Source organism: Grus americana, chromosome 6 (assembly GCF_028858705.1).
Source record: "Grus americana isolate bGruAme1 chromosome 6, bGruAme1.mat, whole genome shotgun sequence".
In the NCBI taxonomy this organism is placed as follows: Eukaryota; Metazoa; Chordata; class Aves; order Gruiformes; family Gruidae; genus Grus; species Grus americana.
Genome location: NC_072857.1, coordinates 31,023,682 through 31,044,248, shown reverse-complemented (window position 1 = coordinate 31,044,248; position 20,567 = coordinate 31,023,682). Strand labels below are relative to the sequence as shown.

Here is a 20,567-nt window from a genome sequence, read left to right as displayed (position 1 = left end):
GGATTTTTGCTGCTACAGTCCTGTCATCAGTAATTTTGTAAACATATTTCAGACTGAGGTTATAGAAGGGGTAAACCAACTGCAGCGTTTTCACCTGGTAGGCTTTGAAACTGAAGTGAGAGGAAAAAGATCCAGACAACAAATGAATTCTGCATATGAAATGATGCATAGTTTAGTTATACTGAATATTGAAGAAGACCGGGCAGAGACAACCATATGCTGCAATCGTCATTAGCTGACCAGATTCCACAGATAATTCTATTTAAAGAAATTACACTTAAACTGTGTGAAAAGAAAAATACTTTCGTATTCAACACACTTACACTTTGTGCACATCTAGAGGCATTGCTACCCCTTTAGTAAATAAGGCAAGTTACATGGCTTTTCCTTACACTGCCTTTCCATTCCTGTTAGTTCTGCAGATCCAACATAGCTAAGGAAGATGGAGAATGTGATTCCTACCAATTGCAAAGACCTAAATTCTGCTCTGTATCTCAACTCTGTGCTTTCCCTGGGGTTGTAATCATAACACAGTGAGGCAAATTTGTGCTGGTTATATATAGAAAGAATTCTTTTGGTTCATGAAGGCTTTAGATCATGAATTGCAGGATGAGTGTACAGGGCAATGCAAGACAGGCAACTACAGGAGAAAAAATGTTGGATACAGGCTTGCAAACCAATGGATTTTTAGCAAGCAGGGATTACTGACGTTTTGGCTTTTTAAGACATAATAGACATATTGACCTATGAGTCTAATAAAGTTTTTAGAAGGCAACGTATTTTTCACTCCTAGCAAAGTTACTTGGTCTGGGTGCTGAAGTGTTTTTCTGTTTTTTTCTGAGAGGCAAGGAGGACTCAGTCATGAAAATTTTATGCATCTTTTGTTATGACAATCTGAAGTGCAAATAGAACTCATGGTATCTGTAGGAACCTGTGTCTTAGTGTCTTAGACATGACATCACTGTCGTTAACAAAGGAGTCATGGAAAATGAGACTGAGTTTTTGTTCTTTTTTTAACATAATTACATATACATTTTTTGTTGCTGTTTCCTAGAAATTGGGGCACAACTGTTAAAACAGCATAATTTTTATCAGAGTTAGAGGCTGATGAGAGCTGCCTACAGGTTAGTGGGGGAGGCAGGCCTCTGCTAGGGGGAAGAAGCAACTCAAATCTTGCATTTGAGGATCATTAGTCCTGTTGCTAAAGGTTCAGATAAAGATCTAAATGAAGAATTTACATCTCTCTGAACAGCAGGATAAAAATCAACCAATTCATTCATGATTTCCACCTGGCAACGCACTAAGAAAACAAAGTATAAAGATACTCTTTTTCATATTAATTAGAATTTCTCTTTTCTAAAGAAAACAAGAAATTTATTTTATATTTATGGAATTGTTTAGTCTAAGCCCTTTACTGAACAAATATGAGCTTTAGATCTTGTTAACAGGCTCTCCCTAAGCCTGTTAAAAACACTGACCTGTGAGAGAGGGCATTCTTTGGCTAATGTGCTCTGATTCATCTCTTTGAGCAGTTCCTTTAAGGCATTGCGAACTGTGGCATGGTTCCACTGCTCTGCTGGCAAGTCTTCCAACTTTGAACAACTGTTAAAACGGAAAGCAAAAAAACAGATAGCATCATCACCTTCATAGATGCCTACTCTTTGCATGCAAGTGCTATAGACCTTTAAGTAGTGAGCACAACCTTAGAATTTCCTGCTTAGCCAGCCCATCAATGTCTTTCTCCCCTCTTTTCCCTCCCCACCAAGCCCGACTCGCAGAAGACACGCAGTTCAATTAAAAGAATGACAGTACATGGCAGGAATAGCAGCTAATCCTACTATGATACTGTATGTGTGCATAACCATTCCCTCTGGGGCCTGGTGGAGAGCAAAGAAGCTGTGTAAAGCAAGCCCCAGAAATGGCTGGATAAAGCCATCCTTGCCAGACAGAAAAAGATACTCCTGCTGGGATAGAAAAATAAACACATAGGCTGCACTGCCACTAACAAAATCCCTACACAGTAAGGGCCCACATTGTGTGGAGGCAAGGCTTTGGGCAGTGAGTCTGAAAAATTAATTTTACTTTATACCGGTTCTTATACTGTCTTCGTTGCTGAAGTATCCGAGAGCCTTTCAGAAACACATTAAGCCATATGCCCAACATCTGTCACATACAGTTCATTCTCACTTTCATTCTACAAGAATTGCATATGTAGTGTAGCTTTTGTCTTCATGTGACTTGTGCCTTTTTTAATTTAACAAGCTTACGGTCTGTGTCTGCATACATGGGGACAGATCCGAGAAGCACATCAGAGAGTTGGGAGAAGCTTGTCATTGCCATACATGCCTGAGAGACTTAATGCACGCTCTCCAATCAGCCTCTGAGGTGGTTCTGCGTTCTGCCTATACAGCCCGGCTTTACCCTCAAGAGTTGAAAGTTCAGTTGTGCTTGAGGAGTTCAAGTAGTCAATGATCATCTTTATCTCAAAGTCACGGGCTATCTTTTATTTACACGGCACCCAGGCATTCAAGCACTTTGAAGATAAAGAATGAGACCTTGATCTTGGGTTGATACCCTCTGGTAATACAGACGTGACAATAGGCTACATGGACTCTTAGTAGCTCGTACTTCTGAGGAGATGAGTTACTGCACTCCCGTTTTATAGCAGCTATAGGTTCTAGATGCTCTTTTACAACTATGCTGCAGAGATGCAGTCTAGCTGAGAAATGATAACAGTATATAATAGCAAGGAAAGGCCTGTTAGCGGGAAATGGAAACCACAGCCCCATCAGAGACGTAACAGGAGAAAAATGTTGCTGCTTGGGAGGTTAATGTCAGTGAGGCACCAACTACTTCCAAATTCCAAACTGCACTGAACAGTTGGAGGGTATGTACCTGCCACCAAAGGACACAGACACACGTCCCATTAGACCCCTCTTCTGTTCAAGACGAGCTTCAAAGAATTGTGGGCAAGTTATTCCAGGCTGTCTGTTATTTTTGCCTCTTTCCTCTGACATGTCCTGGCCATAGAGCTACAGCAGACTGTGCAATGCAGGCTTACCAGCAGGGCTAGAGTATGCCGCGCACTGCCAGGGACCTGCTGCAACTCCTTACACAGACATCAGTAACTATTAGAGGATTCTTTTGAAGGCCAACAGAAGGAAAGGGGGAGAAAAAGTGGGAGGGGGGAAGGGAGGGCAAGTAAGTGTAAAAGTGTCAGGAGCTTTTGCTCTGCTAATCAGAACTAGCATTCAGGGAAGGAAAATATTTTCCAAATGCCAAATGGAGCTGCAGTAACACATCCTTTCCTCATCTTGCCTTCGCACTGGGAAGACCGCTGGAGAAAAAAGGTAAGTCAAAAAGCTCCCCTCCTCCCCATCTCAGCAACTGGCAGTACACCTGGATTCTCACAATGCAGCTGCTGGAAAAAGGCAGAGGTTTTGGGGTTTTTTTATACCATAAGGCCTCAAGAATCCATTAAATTGGGATTGTGGAAAGGTCTGCCTTTAAAGGCCCCATATCTTTACTTGATTGAGTCACTATCCCTTCCCTCTCTGCTACCATACTGCTACTTCAGAAAAGATACAAAATCAGTTGGAACATGCACCAAAAAGCTGCCAGGTGACCCACCCTTTTCTTCATTTTTCCTTTCATTTCATCAAAAGATCAGAAATTAATGAAGACAGGATGTGCTAATCTCTGTAGTAACGCTGTAATCGACAGAGCAGCTCAGAGAATAGAGAAGGACAGATGTTCAGAAACACCCACCTTTGTAATTGGATTTTCAATGTCACAACATGATAGACATCTTGTAGCATGTCGGCTACTGTCGCATCTGGTGCATCAGTCACATAACTGAGAGGGAGGGGATTCCACCTCCCAAGCTTGATTATTCCTGAAAAAAACCCAAAAAATTCATACTTTATATTTTATCGGCCATTTACTAAACCCTTTAATAAGTTTGTTTGTTCACGAGATTCAAGATCTGCCTTGAGGTTTATTACAGTCTTGCTATGTGTTGTACCGACTCCTGAAGCAAACAATGGGGAAGAATAGGAATAGATTTTACATTCTTAGCAGAGAGTTGCTGACATGTTCCTGGCTCTTAAATTACTTCAAGGAAGCACAGGAGGCTTCCTCCCTTCACATCTTTCATCATCCCACTAAAGCCTAGTTCTCTAAGTTAGAACAGGCTTTAAATACTCTATAATCCTGATTTTGCAGTCTACGAAACCCTTCAGTAAATAAATGCATTGGTTTTGACTCGAACGGGAAAATTCCTGTGTGTGGGCTTTCAGCACACAGTTACAATTTAAGCATGGTACGATTCCCAGTGTGGATGGATGACACTGGAAACCCACGAAGTAGGAAGAGTTCACTCCCAGCTACAAGTTGCACTATGCAGACAGTTGCTTTTCTTTGTGGAAAAAAAACAACAAACCAACTGCAAGCTGCTGACCACAGATCCAAAATAGCATTTTGGGGGCGGGGGAGAAGGATGTAAGTCCTATTTCTACTTCTGTTCATGGTTTAATAGGGATCATCACCTCTTCTGGATGAGCTTGTCACAAAGACTGTAAACTTGGATGGTAAACCATTTGGTGCAGAGGTATTATTTCTGTTTAGACAATTGCAGAGAGCCCACCCACACCAAAACCAATGACTAATACCCAGGAGTGACTTCCAGGAAGACGCCAAACAAAGCAAGCCACAGTGCCATCTTAACATGACAGCAAAGCAGCTCAGCCTTGTTCTGCACCATTGCAACTATTGCTTCTATTCCCTCCTCCACTGTGTTCCCATTGCCCCACTGCTCTGCTCGTGTAACTTTACTCAGCACAGCCCTACAAGACACCAATCACCTTTTCTCCCATTTCTTTTGAGGTCTGGTTATATACTTTTTGATCTTCGAAAAGACCATCTGTAAACTCTACTGCCAAAAATACACTAATAGATGAGAAAATGACTTCCTCTGTGCTAACAGGAGCTCCACGAACCCTCTTTGGGTATCTGGAAGGATGCTGTGATGCCAAGAAACTTCAACCCTCTCTTCCTCGCTTTCTACTCCCAGTTCTTCACTAGCTCTGGAACAAATCAAACCGAAATAAATGGCAAAGGCCTTTTATTCCGATCTCCCAAACATGACCACAAAATAAATACCACCTCTGAAACAGTGAAAGAAAGCTTCTTTCACAGAGACAATGACAGAACACAAGGCTTATCAGCCCATGAAGTACCTGCTATGGAATATTTTTTCCCCATTCCTACACAGGTTGAAGAGGAAATAATTTTAGAACGACTCCTTTTCTGTAGCACTTAAATCTTTGCATTTACCATTGATGTATTGCTTTGCAAGGTATTCTATCACCACATACTGAAAGAAGCTGGAAGCGACCTAGTTCATCCTCAGTGGCATGAACTTTCACTGTAACATTCTGGGATAGATGGGCTAATATTTCAAGAGCAGATTAGAAAGCTTTTGGCAAGGGGAGATCTTGTCCAAATGAAACAAAAAGTTAGTAAGTGTTGCTTGATATCCAATGCTTGAAAATGGGACATAAACAGAACAAAAACATTTAAATGATGCACTGTTTCAGTATTAAGATTTAACAATCTGGTGCTGAATATGCTGCAGTATAAATAGTGCCTGGACTCAGATCCAGTAGAGTAACACACAGCACTCATTCACAGCACCGTATGTCTCCAGTGCTGGCTCCTTGAGTCATATTCCACTTGCCAAGAAAAGCTGTTTTTCTTAAGGGGATAGTTTACTTAATGTTATCTCTGGTGACAACAAGAAATGCATATAGTACAGCATATATTAGTCATGAAATGAGCATCAAGGGTCCACTGAGTGAAATACATGCTGGGAAAACACAGTTTAGCTGCTGACTTCCTTCAACCCCTTCTGCTATATAATAATTTAAAGCAAAATCACCTAAAAATCCAGAAATCTATACCAGCTTCACAGAACACTTGGCTTCCTATGTTTAACCACGCCAAGTTTTCATGTAATTGAAAAAATAAGCATCATATGTGCCCCATAAGTCACATCTAAATTGGTAATATTTTACAAGAGGCTTTATTTTTCATTCAATTAAGGAGAGCACTCAGAGCACACCATCTGCAACTGCTCGGGCCTGGCAATGCTGGCAAGAGACAGAGGGACAGTCAGGGGTCACTGAAGTTACCAAAGGTGTCCTCAAACTAAAAAAGTTTAAAGAGAAAACCCACAGCACAGCCAGAGTGCACGATGGGAAATACTATGCAAATTGCTTTACAGGAAATGTATGCTACTACTGGAAGTTAGGTAGATTTTTTTTATTTTTTTTTAATCCTCCTCTACAACTGGAGAGGAAATTGTTTTGGCTGGATTTAGACAAACACAGGTGTTACCATAATGCTCCGTGCCTCTGCACGTTAACACCTGCTGTGAGTCCTTTACTCTGTGTTACAGCACTGCTGATGTGCGCTGTTTTTTCAGCTGGTGTGATATGACGTGTGAAAATTTTTTTTCCAGAGCACATTAAGCTGGTCCAAACGATAGCCAGAAGCCATGGTTTCCATCCAGCTCCTCAGCACACTTCACAGGTGGGTTATTTCATGGCACCGACACGGTACTTAAGACAACTCTTGGGCTGCATTTAGGAAGATGATGCCAGCTTGTTGAGCAAACATACTCTGCTCGCTAGAAGACATCTCTGAATGACTCCTCAGTACAATCTGAGTGGACCAAAATTTTCCCCCTAAATAGGTCCCTTCTCATCCAGGACTGGGTGTTTCTAGTGTAACAGCTACCCCAAGATGAGAACAGCCTGGTAGCAAAGAGTCACTTCCACACACACGGATTTTATTGTTCCTCTCATTGACTCCAAATGGTACAGCTCAGGCTTTTAATGAAATCACTTTAATGGGCCTGACTGAGCTTTTATGCTACCACGATGGAGACTTGGGAGTGGGGAGAGGAATGAGCAAAGGTCACTGTTATTAATGAATATACTACTGCTCCAGGAATATCACTCCTCTGTCAGCTCCAGACCTTCTGAAAATTATGTGTGGATAAGGCATAGCAGATCAGACTGCTCAGGAAACTGAAAGCACATCTTTCATGAACTCACAGAACTGTTCTGTTAATGAGCCTGTTTCTCTTTCCTGTATCAATGATCCTTTGGGACTCTTTTCCTGTAAGAGTTTTTTTGAAGGGAAAGTTCAGCAGATTTCAAAGCTTGCACACATTCAAGAAATGGCCATACACTAGAACAGCTCTCGAGACCTCATCTAGAAATGGCTGCAAGCAGCCCAGGACAGTTAGTCATCTAAAGGCAATAAAAAAAAATTCTTTTGAGAAAACTGTTTGATCTGTTTTCAAAACGTATTTTAGAAGAGATTTTCCATCCACTGGCTGTTGGTTCTTGAATGGCACGGTCTTCTACAGACAGGTCTTTTATTAAGTTTACACTCCAGCTTCATCAAAATGCAGATAGGGAAAAAAGAGTAACTGAGTTTGAAATTTGCGTAGCTCCCTTTACCCAGAAGAACGCCAGAACACACTGGCAGCAAATTTCTGTGAGCTCAAGCGTCAGGTTCATAGATAACAACCACTGCGATTCACTGCTGTTCTTCCACTTAGGCCAATGATGTGCCACCCCGCCAGAGTGCTTTCAATTTAGTTTCACTTAAAACGCAGCTCCTTTGGGGAAGAAAGTGGCAACTACTCAAGTCAGAGCAGAACAATACATTGAACAAAAGGCTTGAGCAGCTACATCATGGCCAGCCTCCATACCTAGCAGAACTTGTCCCAGGATCTTTATGACCTTTATTTTACAGTATCACCTGAAAGAGCGATGCATCCAAAGCACTAGAATTATTCCTGGGACTTCACCCTAGTGAGATGTGAACTGAATGGATGCAAGCCTGGGACTAAAGGAGACTTCTAGAATAGCTACATTAATCAGGAGCATTAACAGCAAAAGGCAAAAACCTGCCTTCCTAGAAAAATACAGCTAGGCTGACAAACCCTTTTCATTATTAGGGGGCTTATACTGTCCCAGAAAATTATTTACTATACAGGCTAGAAGCCTCATTTGTTTTTGCAAACTGAAAGGCAGCCATACAGAACACTCATTCTAAGAACGCCACATCTAAGGTTCAGAGTATATTTATACATATATATACATACACATATATATTATAGTCTAGCTATGACACTTCTTGGTCATAAACAGAATGGGGTCCAGGTCCTGCATCTCCCAGTCACCTGCACAGTTAACTTTTTATCTGGATAATCCCACAGCAATTCCTGGGACATCTCATGGGCACTTCAATACATCACTATTGTAAAATCAAACTCTTAAAATGGGGCATTTTCCAAATTCCTTTTTGCAGCTAAACAGGACCAGGACTCACTTCGCGCTGTCACTGGCTCCCTTCACAAACTATCCCCTGCTCCCACCATGGTTAGACTCCTGATTTCACCTTTCACAAACTATGAGCATACTTGAGTTACATCATAAATGGATACCTGTAGGTAGGTCACACAGGATTAATGCAACTTACTTAAAATGCAAATCTGCTAGGGTTAAAATTAAGTCACAGGATCAAATGAAGGACATTTTGGAAGTTCCCATTAGCATCACCACCCCCACCTCAAAATTTTTCTGGAGACAGCTACAAAAGTAATCATGAGTAATACTTGCCTAAATACGTACAGAGAAGGAAACAGAAGAAATTTTGTGTTCTCTGCCTAAAGGGGAAAAGAAGGATAGCAGAGAATACTGCCTTTACCAGACACCACTAAGAAAAGCGCTTATCAACACTAAGCAGACAAACCACTCGAATACCTGATGCACACCACCAAGATCTCTCACTTTCTACAGTACAAGCAAATGTAACCTCCTGCGACTCACATAGGTTGAGGTGTTAAAGCAGACAGTTGCTCTCCTCATGGACTAACGGACACAGGCTGGAAACTGGAGAAGCACAAAGGTTGTTTCTTACAGTCCAGCTCCATGCCCACTAACGCCAGGACAGCCTGTTGCAGGCTGTGGCAGTACAAGTTACATCCAGCTCAGGCAAGAACACGTGCCTGTACAGTCAGACACAGCAAACACTGCGGTTTTTAGGTGAGCTTCAGAAAGGCTGAGGGAACAGGCAGTGCCCAACCCTGCATACAATCTCCTGGGCTATATTTACTCCTTCAATATCTTTTGAGAAAATATGAATCGGCAGAGTTCTATTGGACCAGAGCCGTGCCTCACATGGCTGTGGCCGTTCCAAGCTGTACTAGGTGTCCTAGCGTTCGCTTCCCTGCATCACAGGATCACAGCCCGAGGGTGGCCGACTGCCAACACAAGGCTGGGTGAAGAACGCAACCAACATTTGCTGCTGTGCTCTGAGTTCAACCAAATAGTTTTGTTTAAACATCTTACTTTTTAACAGCAGCTCTTATCAACACAACAGAAACTCAGGAGAAACTGCAGATTAGTGTTAGCACCCAAACACTTTTGATTCCTTTTATGACTCCAAATGAAAGACCTCAGTGAATCACTCAATAAAACCCTCGCTTCCGGGACCATCAAGCCATTTATCTATCTATCTATCAGCCACTACTGACAGGGCCCCCTACGAGGTGGGTAGGCTCTTGTGATGTTGATTGCATCTGTTTATCCTCTTCAGAGGCATCTTGTCCCTATGCTATAGCACATAATTTTCCTTTGTTCAGCTGTGCTTTGTTACAGAAATTAAAAACTGCCTGTCCCATGTAATAAGTACATAGAATTATTTATCCATAAATCAGTTTGCAGGAAATCACTACCCTGCCATACATAATAACTCAGCCTGTGCTTCTAACCTATACCCTGGCTGTAGTATATCATCAAACTCTAACAACATAAAGGTGCAATTTGTAGCTATTATTGCTAATCCAGCAAAGGGAATGACTTTTCAAGCAGAAAGGAGGAAAAAAAGCAATGGGAGCAATTAAAAAAACCCACTGATTATATTAATTTTGTATTATATTATTGAGCTGCCTTTTCTAGCTCTTACGGTAATTTAAAAAAAATATTACAGTGCCTTTGCCCATCATTATAAGGGTGCCCATATTATTCTACTGAATGTCAATCAGTGACATATTGGGGTAATAGATGGGAAAAATAATCAGCATAATCCTCCCCTGCACTTCTAAAGCGCCTTTCATCAGAGGATCCCAAAGCACTTTAAAAACATTAATTAATTAAGCTTTGTGACATCCCTGTGAGGTAGACTGTATTATGCCAATTGACATATCGGTGATTTAGTGACTGAAAGCACACAATAACATAATCCTATGTTTATGCCAATACAAAAGAATCCCCCTCCTTCCTCATTTTAGTCCATAATAAATAATTCAGTGAGAGAAGAGGAATAAACTATGTGATTACACTGTGATGTATACATCCACAAATCAACAGGAACACCCACGCTCCCTGAATGACGAACACTCCACCCCAGCTCACGAGACTTGTGCAACTTCAGCGCTCTGCACAGAAGGGTGACCTTCACCCAAGGGTCCCTTGTACTTCTGTTGCTGGAGGTCTTCGCTATTGCTGTTCTAAAACGCTGTCATAAACTATGCGTGCCAACGGCGGTTTACAGAACAAAATTTTGCGGTGCAACAACGCACCTACGGGCTGGTCAAGTTAAACGCGCATATCTAGCCTTTCTGGCTTTCAGGTCTGTATCAATACACAAACTTTTATATAGACCATGCAGTTACATGATTATATGTGATATTTGTATGATTATATATTAAAATGTTTATACAAACATGGATGTGAGTAACTGTCAATAGAAAGCTTGTTAGTGTTACAAGCTTTAATTGCTGAACTTCAGAGTACTTTCACAGATGAAAATCGCTTTGATATATGAAGCTTGGTTTGAGTTTTTGATTTTTTGAATGCTAGTGTTGCCCATTCCTTTCCTCCAGCATGACTGTACTTAAGTATTTGACTTAAATAACATACACCAAACAGTTTGATGCCTTGTAATTCTACATATCGGGTTTACATTTTACTGTAAAAAGATTGTGCCTCATGTAATAGATGCTGCTTCACATTTGGGAAACATTATGAGAGGACCCGGACTTTTATTAGATTAATTTAATATAGGCACTAGGTTACTAGACTAAATTAATAAAGATCTTCTTAAAAAAAAAAGGGGGGGGAGAGGGAGAGAACAGAATGAACCCACAAATTAAATAAAATTTTCTGGAGCTTGTTATTTTGGAAGTCTTTATTTAATTTTCCAACCCCCTATTCTGTTTGAAAAAACAGCCAATAATTGGTAAGGGGGGGAAAAAAAAAAGGTTGATGTTATTTACTTCAGGGGATTATTTTTAAAACTGTTATATGATAGAACATGAATACAACAAATAAATAGAAGAGCGAGGAAGCAAAGGAGGCACAAAACATTAGAAAAACAAGTATCTTTTATGTTTTTCTATATTACTTTTAAAACTATTACCTCCATTGAGGAAAACCACATTTAGCCCTGCGTAACATCTCTCTTTTGGGACTCTTGGGATAAGTCTACACTTGCCTTGGACAGCAAGAAGTAATACATAAATAAAGAAAGAGAAGCCCTCTTTGTCTCTCTCTTGTCTGGGAGAACCACTCCACTAAGCATGAAACCACTCCTTGGCATGAAAACAAAGTCTTATCAGTTGTGAAAACTCATGACAGAAAGGCTACTGCATCCAGGATATTAAGTAGCTCTTAGCAGTTGCCCTTCATAACCCTGTCAGCCTGGAGCTCAGCTTTACCCTTGTCCTGGTTTCAGCTGGGATAGAGTTAATTTTCTTCCTAGCAGCTGGGATAGTGCTGTGCTTTGGATTTAGGATGAGAATAATGTTGATAACACACTGACAGTTTAGTTGTTGCCAAGCAGTCAAGGACTTTTCAGCTTCTCATACTGGCCTGCTAATGAGAAGGTGAGGGATGCCCAAGAAGCTGGGAGGGGACACAGCCAGGACAGCTGACCCAAACTGGCCAAAGGGATATTCCATACCATATGATGTCATGCTCCATATATAACTGGGGGGTGGCCAGCAACGAGCTGCACCTTGGTTCTGGGTGGTAAGCAGCTGTGCTGTGCATCACATGGTTTATATTATTATTATTATCATCCTTTTCTTTCCTATTCAACTGTCTTTATCTCTCAACCCATGGAGTTTTACCTTTTTCTTTTGGATTCTCTCCTCCATCCCACTGGGGAGAGGGAGTGAGCAAATGGCTGGGATTGTTTTAGCTGCCGGCCATGTTAAACCACGACAACCCTCCACCAGGCTGTCCTCTCCTGAGAGGCACCATCACACCAGGGCTACTTTTCTCAGCAGTATTACTCAGTAGCCCCAATGCTCATAGAGTTGCAGCACCCGCTCCTTCACTAACATCATCCCCAGATAAAGCCCAAAGCATGGCACTCTCCCCATTTTTGCATGAAATTACTGTCTTTTGGGCAACCTCTACTCCTATGGTAAGATCCTTCCAGCTGAATCCTGAGAACGCTTGAGCTTGCTCAGCTGCACAGGAGCAAAGGCTGTGCCTCCTCCCAGGGAGCAGTGACTGCTGAATGTCTTTGAAATCCAGGCCAGGGGTGTCACAACTCAGTCTATTCCCTGATCAAAGAGCTCCTTAGCTGCTCCCATGCCTGGCGGTTTGCTTTGCCATCTTAAAACCACCACTGTTCCTTTTGCTTTGGACAGCAGGTGCCTCTCTTGGAGTCCCAGGCTCCTGGGCAAAACACTGGCTGCTCCTCTACCATCCCGCAGCCTGGCACCGTGGTGGACCACACAGCTCCTGTCTATAAATTAGTGCCTCCAAGAGAGCCAACACAGGCAGATACTGCTAGTGGGGACCTGTAACGTGCTTCCACCTCAGCCTTACAGGCTGAAAATTTGGGTTTTAGCATATTTGCCTCAGTTGCTAAGAAACATGAATGCAAGTGTACTCAACAGGTGGTGCTTTTCTCCACTGCACATGTTCTTTAACAGCCACAAATGATGCCTGGATCATCTCGCCCCAAATTCTGGACTCGGTGACTGTATTGCCACCTCATGACCTACAAGGGACTGCATGTGAGTAAAAGGACCAGAACGTTACACAAGCATTTGCTTTCCAACCTCCTTTGTCAGGTTCCTGCCAGCTCAATGCCACCGACACAACCTGCCTCACGACACCTCCAGCAAGGAGAACAAGGCATCTGAGTGGACAGCTGTTGGCCCCCACCATCCAGAAGCCTTTCTTGGATTTTATATTGTGATGGTTCTGAATGGAGAAACGAGGGAGAGGCAGAAGATGTGTGCCTTCTTTGCGGAAAAACCTGTACATGTTCTTAAAAAGATGCCAGTGCCCAAACTCCTTTAATTTACCCAGCTTCAATGCTTGCCTATAAGCTTCACGTGGAAGGACAACCCATTGAGCAGGAAAAAAGCACAGTAACATGGCATTGCAACTGAATACATAAAACACATTTTAAAGGTTATAAAAGAGCATTGCTAATAGGACATTGTAGAGGCTAATAGGCTTAGAATTAAGCCTACGGACATTGTTTGGCCTTGTATGAATCTGAATATCCTGCCTACTCACAGTAACACAGCTACAGAGAGCACAGAAAGTCTGGCTCAATCTGCAGACATACAGTAGCCAACTATCTTTGTGTTGAGTCAACTACAAGTAGATTTGAAAATTCATGGGTCTCAAGTCCAAAGAAAAATAAGGACACACAGCATGCTGTGCTGCACAAACCAACCCCTAAACTGAATGCAGATTCATATTTTGGCCTATGTAGTTTAACAGCTTAATCTCTTTAGTTTAAGATTTGTGTCTTTTGGGGTTTTCCTTATGCTCTATAAAGACTAGCAGAACATTTTTTCACTAAATTACTACTTTTGGCTTGCCTTCTGTCTTTTCTTTCCTCCCACCAGACATTCAGTTCTTGACTTCCATGAAAAAAAACAACATGAACAACTGAATAACTAGTAGGACAGCATCTAACTAGCAGGATAGAAAAGCACATACTGCTCAGAAAAGAGAGGGGTTGAGGACTTTGCTGAAAACCCCAAACAATGACTGCTTCCACTAATTCAACGTGAATGCAATATGAGAAGATATGGTTGCTGTCACCTCTACAATTTGACCATACAAGACCAAACAATGTCCATAGGCTTGAACCTAGTATCTTCAATGACATTCAGTTAAAAACTAGATCCACCATGAAGCAGTCAACAAAGGAGGTAAGACTTCTATTCTAGCATTTTTATATTAAAAAATTATAAGGAAGCAAAATTTTCCATATGTAAATGTGCATGCACACATATCTTTAAGTACATGTAATAGACCAAAGACTGAGGGTTTGTTGATCTTTAGGCTCAGGTCTCTCTCATAGCTCAGAAACAGGTGAAAGGGAATGGATCGATCCTTAACCTTCCCTTACAAATTGATCTACTAGAGAGACAGACAGAGAATAGTATCTTCAAGGTTGCAATATTTCTTTTCAAAATACATTTTAATAATCCTAGTCCTTAATTTGGGCAGCATTGTAAATTTAGATACATTCAATTAAATTCAATATAAATTTTTCCTTCAGTGACACTCACTTCAGTTGATAACCTGATTCTCAGGTTCCTCATCTCCCTCTTTTCTTCCCAGGAAGAGCAAAACAATTCTGCATTTCTGACAAGTCTAAATAAAGCTTTGCTGGTTACTGAACTATGCTACATTTCCTATCAACAGAAAACAAAAGAGGAAAAAAAAGAGACTGTAGTTCACCACTAGAGGAGATGACTCAGAGCAAGCAGGAACTGTTACCAGACTCAGAAAAAACAGTTTTCCCTTGTACTGTTGATGAGCCCACATTACGCTGAGATGAACCCAGATTTGTTTTCTTAGCCCACATCTTCCTAGAACTGAACCTATTTTCTTACAAAGCCACCAGATCCTTTTTGGATCCCATTATCATTTTCATCGTCACGTTAGTCAGTTTGTGAATGAAAGACCAAAAGACTGAAAGAACTTTTTTTTAAAATCGAATGATAAATTTCTGTGCACATAGCAAAGACTGGAAAGAGTTCTTCACTTTTTGGATCTGGAGGTTTGCAGCACATGCACGTCACACTTTGAAGCATTTCCAAAAGTTTACTGCTTCTTTACGTAGCAGCAAAGTTTCTCATGTAATCACAGCACATAGAAATTGTGGAGCTGCTATGAAGAAAATTAACTCTATCCCAGCCAAAACCAGTATGGGAGTTTAAGGGACACCATTAGCTACTGCAAGACACAATAGTCTCAAGCACTGGTGGCACTGCAAACACCCTCATGAGTTGCTGGAGAGCTCTAGTACCTCCTGAGATCCATCCTCCAGTGAGTACCTCCCAGTGCTTCACAACCCACTAAGCTGGAAGGCAACACAGCAGCACTCTCAGGCCTCTTTCTTTGTGGCACTGCAGACACCTGAAGAGATAGGTTATCACAACAGCCCCACTGATGGCTCTTCTGGTGAAAGAAACTGTTGTTTAATACCAAGACTTTTGTACTAACCCGATTTTTGTACCAGAACTCTATTCCTCCAGAGCTCAGTGCTCTCACTGCTTCTTTCTCTTTCCTAAACTATGTCTCATGTTCAAACACAAAGACCTAAAAATTCTCCCACGTTGATATTTCAAGAAAAAGAGAGGAAAGACTGTCATTTCTAATCATCTCCCAAAGCCCCAGGTGTCTTGAGCCCACATATGCATGACTTCTACATGACTGTAAGCAGAAAGGGAATCCAGAGGCCCGATCACAGTTCTGAGGAATACAGTTAAATAAAGATACACTTGGATGATGCCTTATTCAGAACATGGTACCAATACTGGAAAATCTCTGGAAACTACCAAAGATGGATTTCACCATAAGGTACAACCTATACTGCTGCCAGCGTTCTCCTCTGTACCACAAATAGACAGTAATTGACTGGGGATTTCAACTAGTAACATCATAGTAAAGGAGATAATAAGATATAAATAACAATACTTCCCGAAGCCTTATGTAGGAAGATGAAGACACTGCATGCACATGCATTCCCAAAAGAACAGGCAGAATGACCCTTCAATAATCCAGATGTATTCTCCTCTCCTTACTCGCACAGGGAACCAGAGTAAACCTCAGCGCTGTGGGAGCACTACCAGCACAGCAAGCACGACACAGAGAGGCAGCTTTGGGAGGTTTATCGTTTTCACAATTTGATTGATTTCAAAGGTCACCCTGGAGGAAAAGTCTCAATCTGGTTTCTGCCAACACAGTCATTTCCCACAGCCAATAACCATTCCCTGCTCTTGGCACTCACTCAGGTGGTGGGATGTGGGTTGCACTGTGGGTATCTGCATCTTAATGAAAGTCTATTTTACTCCCCCAAAGTCTGTTGTTCATTTGGAGATATGGAGTATTACCGGTTGTTTCATACTGCAGGTCTTAAGATAGGACTGCAGGTCTTAAGATAGGTATAAACTGCAAAGAAATACCTTCTGAGTAAGTAGAAACTTTATTACTAAAGAACTATCCCAAAAGTCTGAGATGCTAAAATACTAAAATAATTCAGAGTTCAAAACCATTTGAAATTTCTTCTTTTTCTAATCAGTTAAAAAAAAAGAAAAAAAAAAAGTATGTGGAGTAAAGAGGTGATGCAGCACACCCACCACATGGGATGCTCCGCACTTCTTCAGGTCTGTAGCTCTCTGAGTAGAGGCAATTCAGCTTTTCTGCCTGCCATTTTGATTGGCAGCTCTCTAGGTGAGGATCAAACACCCATCATAATGCACGTCTACCTGGAAAAATCCACTGCCTCAGAAATACCCTTCTTTCTCCATTTCACACTTGAGTTTATGGTGGATGAAAATCCAATCAGAGGAGCCTATGGGCATTAAAACAGCTCTTATGTTCCCTAGGTGATGGCCCTGGTTTAGAGTTTATCATAGAATAGCTCATCTGAAGAACTAATACAATAAGGGTCCCAGTCACTGTGACCAGGCACCACTGTGCTGTAAATATAAAAGGTAAAAGCCGCACCATTTAAATTGTAATTTAAGAGAATAATCTTAAATATTAAATAAAATTGATAAGTTATGGATGAATATATAATATTTTGTGAGAAATGGCTTCCTTTAGATACACTGTTCTAAACATGCTGCTCGTGAAATCTGAGAAGTTGTTCAATCCAGTTGTGCTAAAAATGAAGTTCTACCCAATCTTCACAATAAGGAATAATTTTAATGCCAGTGGCCCAAAATGTTGGCACCTCTGTTACATCCTTTACCTACTCTGAGGTGAAGTGCTTTTCATTGCATGTCCAAAGAAGGGAACTGAAAATCTGGAGGCCCCTCATCTGGATATATCTAAAGAACACTGTTAATTTATAGAAACTAAGATAACAGTTTCTAATGTAAATACTCCGTCTTTAGGCTGTGCTATCATAAGCTCTTTACAAACAGCAATGAAATGGAGGTGCCAATTTCAAGACATTAAGGACTTAAGCCAGCTTTTATCCACGTATGTAGTGTACGAAAGGCTTCATATTCCATTAGCTGTGTCATGTGCCTGCATGCGTCCTGTTTAAATAAGAGGAATGTCATATCTGAAGCATCTTCTGAGTAATTTTTATATTGAAGGAAAAAATTAGCAAATGTAACAAAATGTCACAACTAAAACTTTAGAGTGATCTTGGTAGAACTGCAAAATTATGCTATTATCATGGCTGAGGTGTTTTCTGCCAGCAGGGGGAAGGGAATTTGCAGTGCCGTATCTCATGAGAGACAGGCAGACATGACAGGTGATGGGCAAGAACGATGCACACTCTCCCTCAGCCTCAGTGAGACAGCAGAACCCTCCACCAACAACTGCCCCAGCCAGAAAACGGGCTCATCCTTGTTGCCAGCCCTTTAGGTCTCCTTCTGTACAAGGAAAATAGTTTTAATTTTTACAAATAAATTAATAGGTTTTCTTTCCTGCTAAAATAGAGCTCAGACTCGTCACAGTCCATGAGATGCTTTCAACCCTGGCTGTGAGTCCCTCGTGGCAAGCGGCTCTGCTGGTCAGTGCCTGCTCACCCACCCACCCCAGGCCACATCACTGTCGCCTTCCTCCTCCCGCCCACGCCACGCTGCTCCTGTCTCTGAATGACGGCCAGCCTCCTCTCAGCTCTACAGGAATAATTCTCCAAACCACAAACCTCTAATATCCCCTCCTCCTACCCCCAAGGCAACGACTTACACTCTATTTAGCTTGAGTCATGACTTTTCCTCCTATCATGTTACCATGCGTGTTACCCAAATTTATAAACAAGAGGAAGAGGAGCGCGCTAGAGACTGCCATGGGTCTAGTCTCCCGGGATGAGAGGGATGCCTGTGCCACGAGAGCTGTGCCCAAGGGTACCACCACCAGGCATGCTCACTCAGCCCAGAAACCACAAAGGTGCAAGCTCCCAGGGCAGGGCAAAGCTAAGCTTGTAGATGAGAAAGGAACACGGCAGGCAGGCACGGCGATCTCTGCCCGTCACATTCGCACCTCAGCGCTAGCCTTCTTCACTCTGCACATATGGGCTACACATTTAACTGGCCGGCTGCACAGAGCCATCTCTCCCTGCAGTCAATGAGAAAAAAATATTTCATTTTTCCACTAAAATAACCCACTTTACTGCCAGAGCAAATCTGTTTTCATACAGTCTCTTCTGGATCAGTTTTCATGTATACATTATTAAATATTCAATGGAATAACTATTTCTAAATAACATGTATGATACCTTTTAAGTGGCTGCAAATATTATATGCATAGCCACATAACGGGAGAGAACAGATCAGTCAGTTTAAATCATGCTCCCCTTACTGATTTTCACCGCAAAAGTACTAAAGTATTTGTAGGGAGCTGATATAATAAAATGCAAAGTGAATTTAAATTAAAAGGAAGACATAAAACACTTACTTTAAGGGACTAACACTTTTCCCCCTTCCTGCACCTAAAGATATGTCTGTCTGTCTTAATTCTGGACACTATACAGTTGATATATATGTATGTATGTAAATTTAGACACAGGTATGCAGCATGTTAGTATAACTTAGAAATTAAAAATGTAAGAATAAAAAAAATTTTGGAAACAATTTTTTTTTTCAGTTCTTTCTCCTAGTAATGCCAGAAAATTCTTTGCATTTCATCTTGGGGTTTGAACATTTGTAGTCATTCTCTGATGATATTTAGATGAGAAACCTTCAACTATACAAAGTTGGTAAAGTCATTATTTCTATTGCAGAAAATTATCTTCAATCATTTTGTTCATCAAATCACCACCAAAAGATGACATTTTTCCCTGAATATTCCCTGTGTAAGATCAGTAGACTGTGGAACTAACATATATTTTGCTTCAGTGGATAAAAATCAGAGGATAAAAGGGCCGGGGGGGGGGGGGAATCGGTTCATGAAACCACAACTTGCATAACTGCTTTTGCTTAAATGAAAAACAAATCAACTGATCATTTCCTGGCAGATGAAGTATTACATTAAAACAAAATTTAAGAATTTTATTCTTTAATTATTTAGTCCTATCCTTACTCCCTATCAGTCTATTCCTTTTTTTATTTAAAAACTTGTTTTTAAAGCAGATAAATTTTGAAGGAGAAATTCTGTCTCAAACTAGAAAAAGTCGAAAAAGGAAAATATCAAAACCAGATCACCTCGAATTTTTAAATCTCATGCCCACGCCTCCTCTGCTGTTTAACTTTCTCTCCCGCCAAAACTATCCAATGAATTTAATAAGACTACTAATATATTTGTTTCATCCCCCAGCCCCAGCCCTCCACAGACAGCTTTTATGTGGATTTGTTAATTGTCAGAGCAGCGGCGCAGCCCTGGTGGGTGAGTTTCCCAGGTGAGAGCTCAGCCCTCACAAATCCAAGTTCATCACTCGCCACATTGCTAATGAGACAAGTGCAGCCCAACACGAGGTTAATTGTCAGAAGCAATAATCTAAATTAAACTGGCCAACATTCAAGTAAAAGGTACCATTTAAAATATCTTTTTCAAATGAAAGCAATCTCGGGAGTTTATTTGCCTACTCAATATAGAATTCCAAGTTTTAAATAAAAACCCTTCCTCTTACCCTCTAAGGAACCAAAGTAATTATTTTTAATACAGTGACATATGTTAGACAAAAGTATTAAGGAGGGGGCTTCATTCCATTCCAAGTCTCCACGGAATTTTCCCTTATGTGATCACGCATCTGAGCTCAGATTTGAACCCAACCAGTGAAGATTTTTTGAAATAATGGCTATTAACTGATGAGAAATCCTTTCACAAATAATCCCGGAACACAGAAGATCTGGTGTGATGTTCCCAGCACTGAGAAGTATAATTAAAACAATATGGGGAATAAAAAGAAAAAAAAAAGCGAGAGTTCACAAAAACATTTGAGAAATGGCTCAAGTCAACTCAAAGCTCACTTGGTTTTGGCCAGGACTCCAGACTCACGACAGCCTCAGCCTGCCAAAACAAATACAACCACCCGATTCT

The 20,567-nt window shown here is 41.2% G+C and overlaps 1 protein-coding gene across 4 annotated transcripts in view; it reads right to left on the bottom strand.

The window, feature by feature from the left end:
- Window positions 1–20,567, bottom strand: part of SATB2 (SATB homeobox 2) — a 133,262-nt gene that overhangs the window by 70,946 nt on the left and 41,749 nt on the right. For all 4 annotated transcript variants that reach the window (XR_008577695.1, XR_008577696.1, XM_054830458.1 and 1 more), the window contains exons 4-5: window positions 3,769–3,895; window positions 1,479–1,602 (exon numbers count right to left, since the gene is read on the bottom strand). Coding sequence is in view for 2 of the 4 variants with exons in the window: in XM_054830458.1 (XP_054686433.1) it covers window positions 1,479–1,602; window positions 3,769–3,895 (251 nt within the window). In the remaining 2 variants the exon portion in view is untranslated. The remainder of the gene's footprint in view (window positions 1–1,478; window positions 1,603–3,768; window positions 3,896–20,567) is intronic.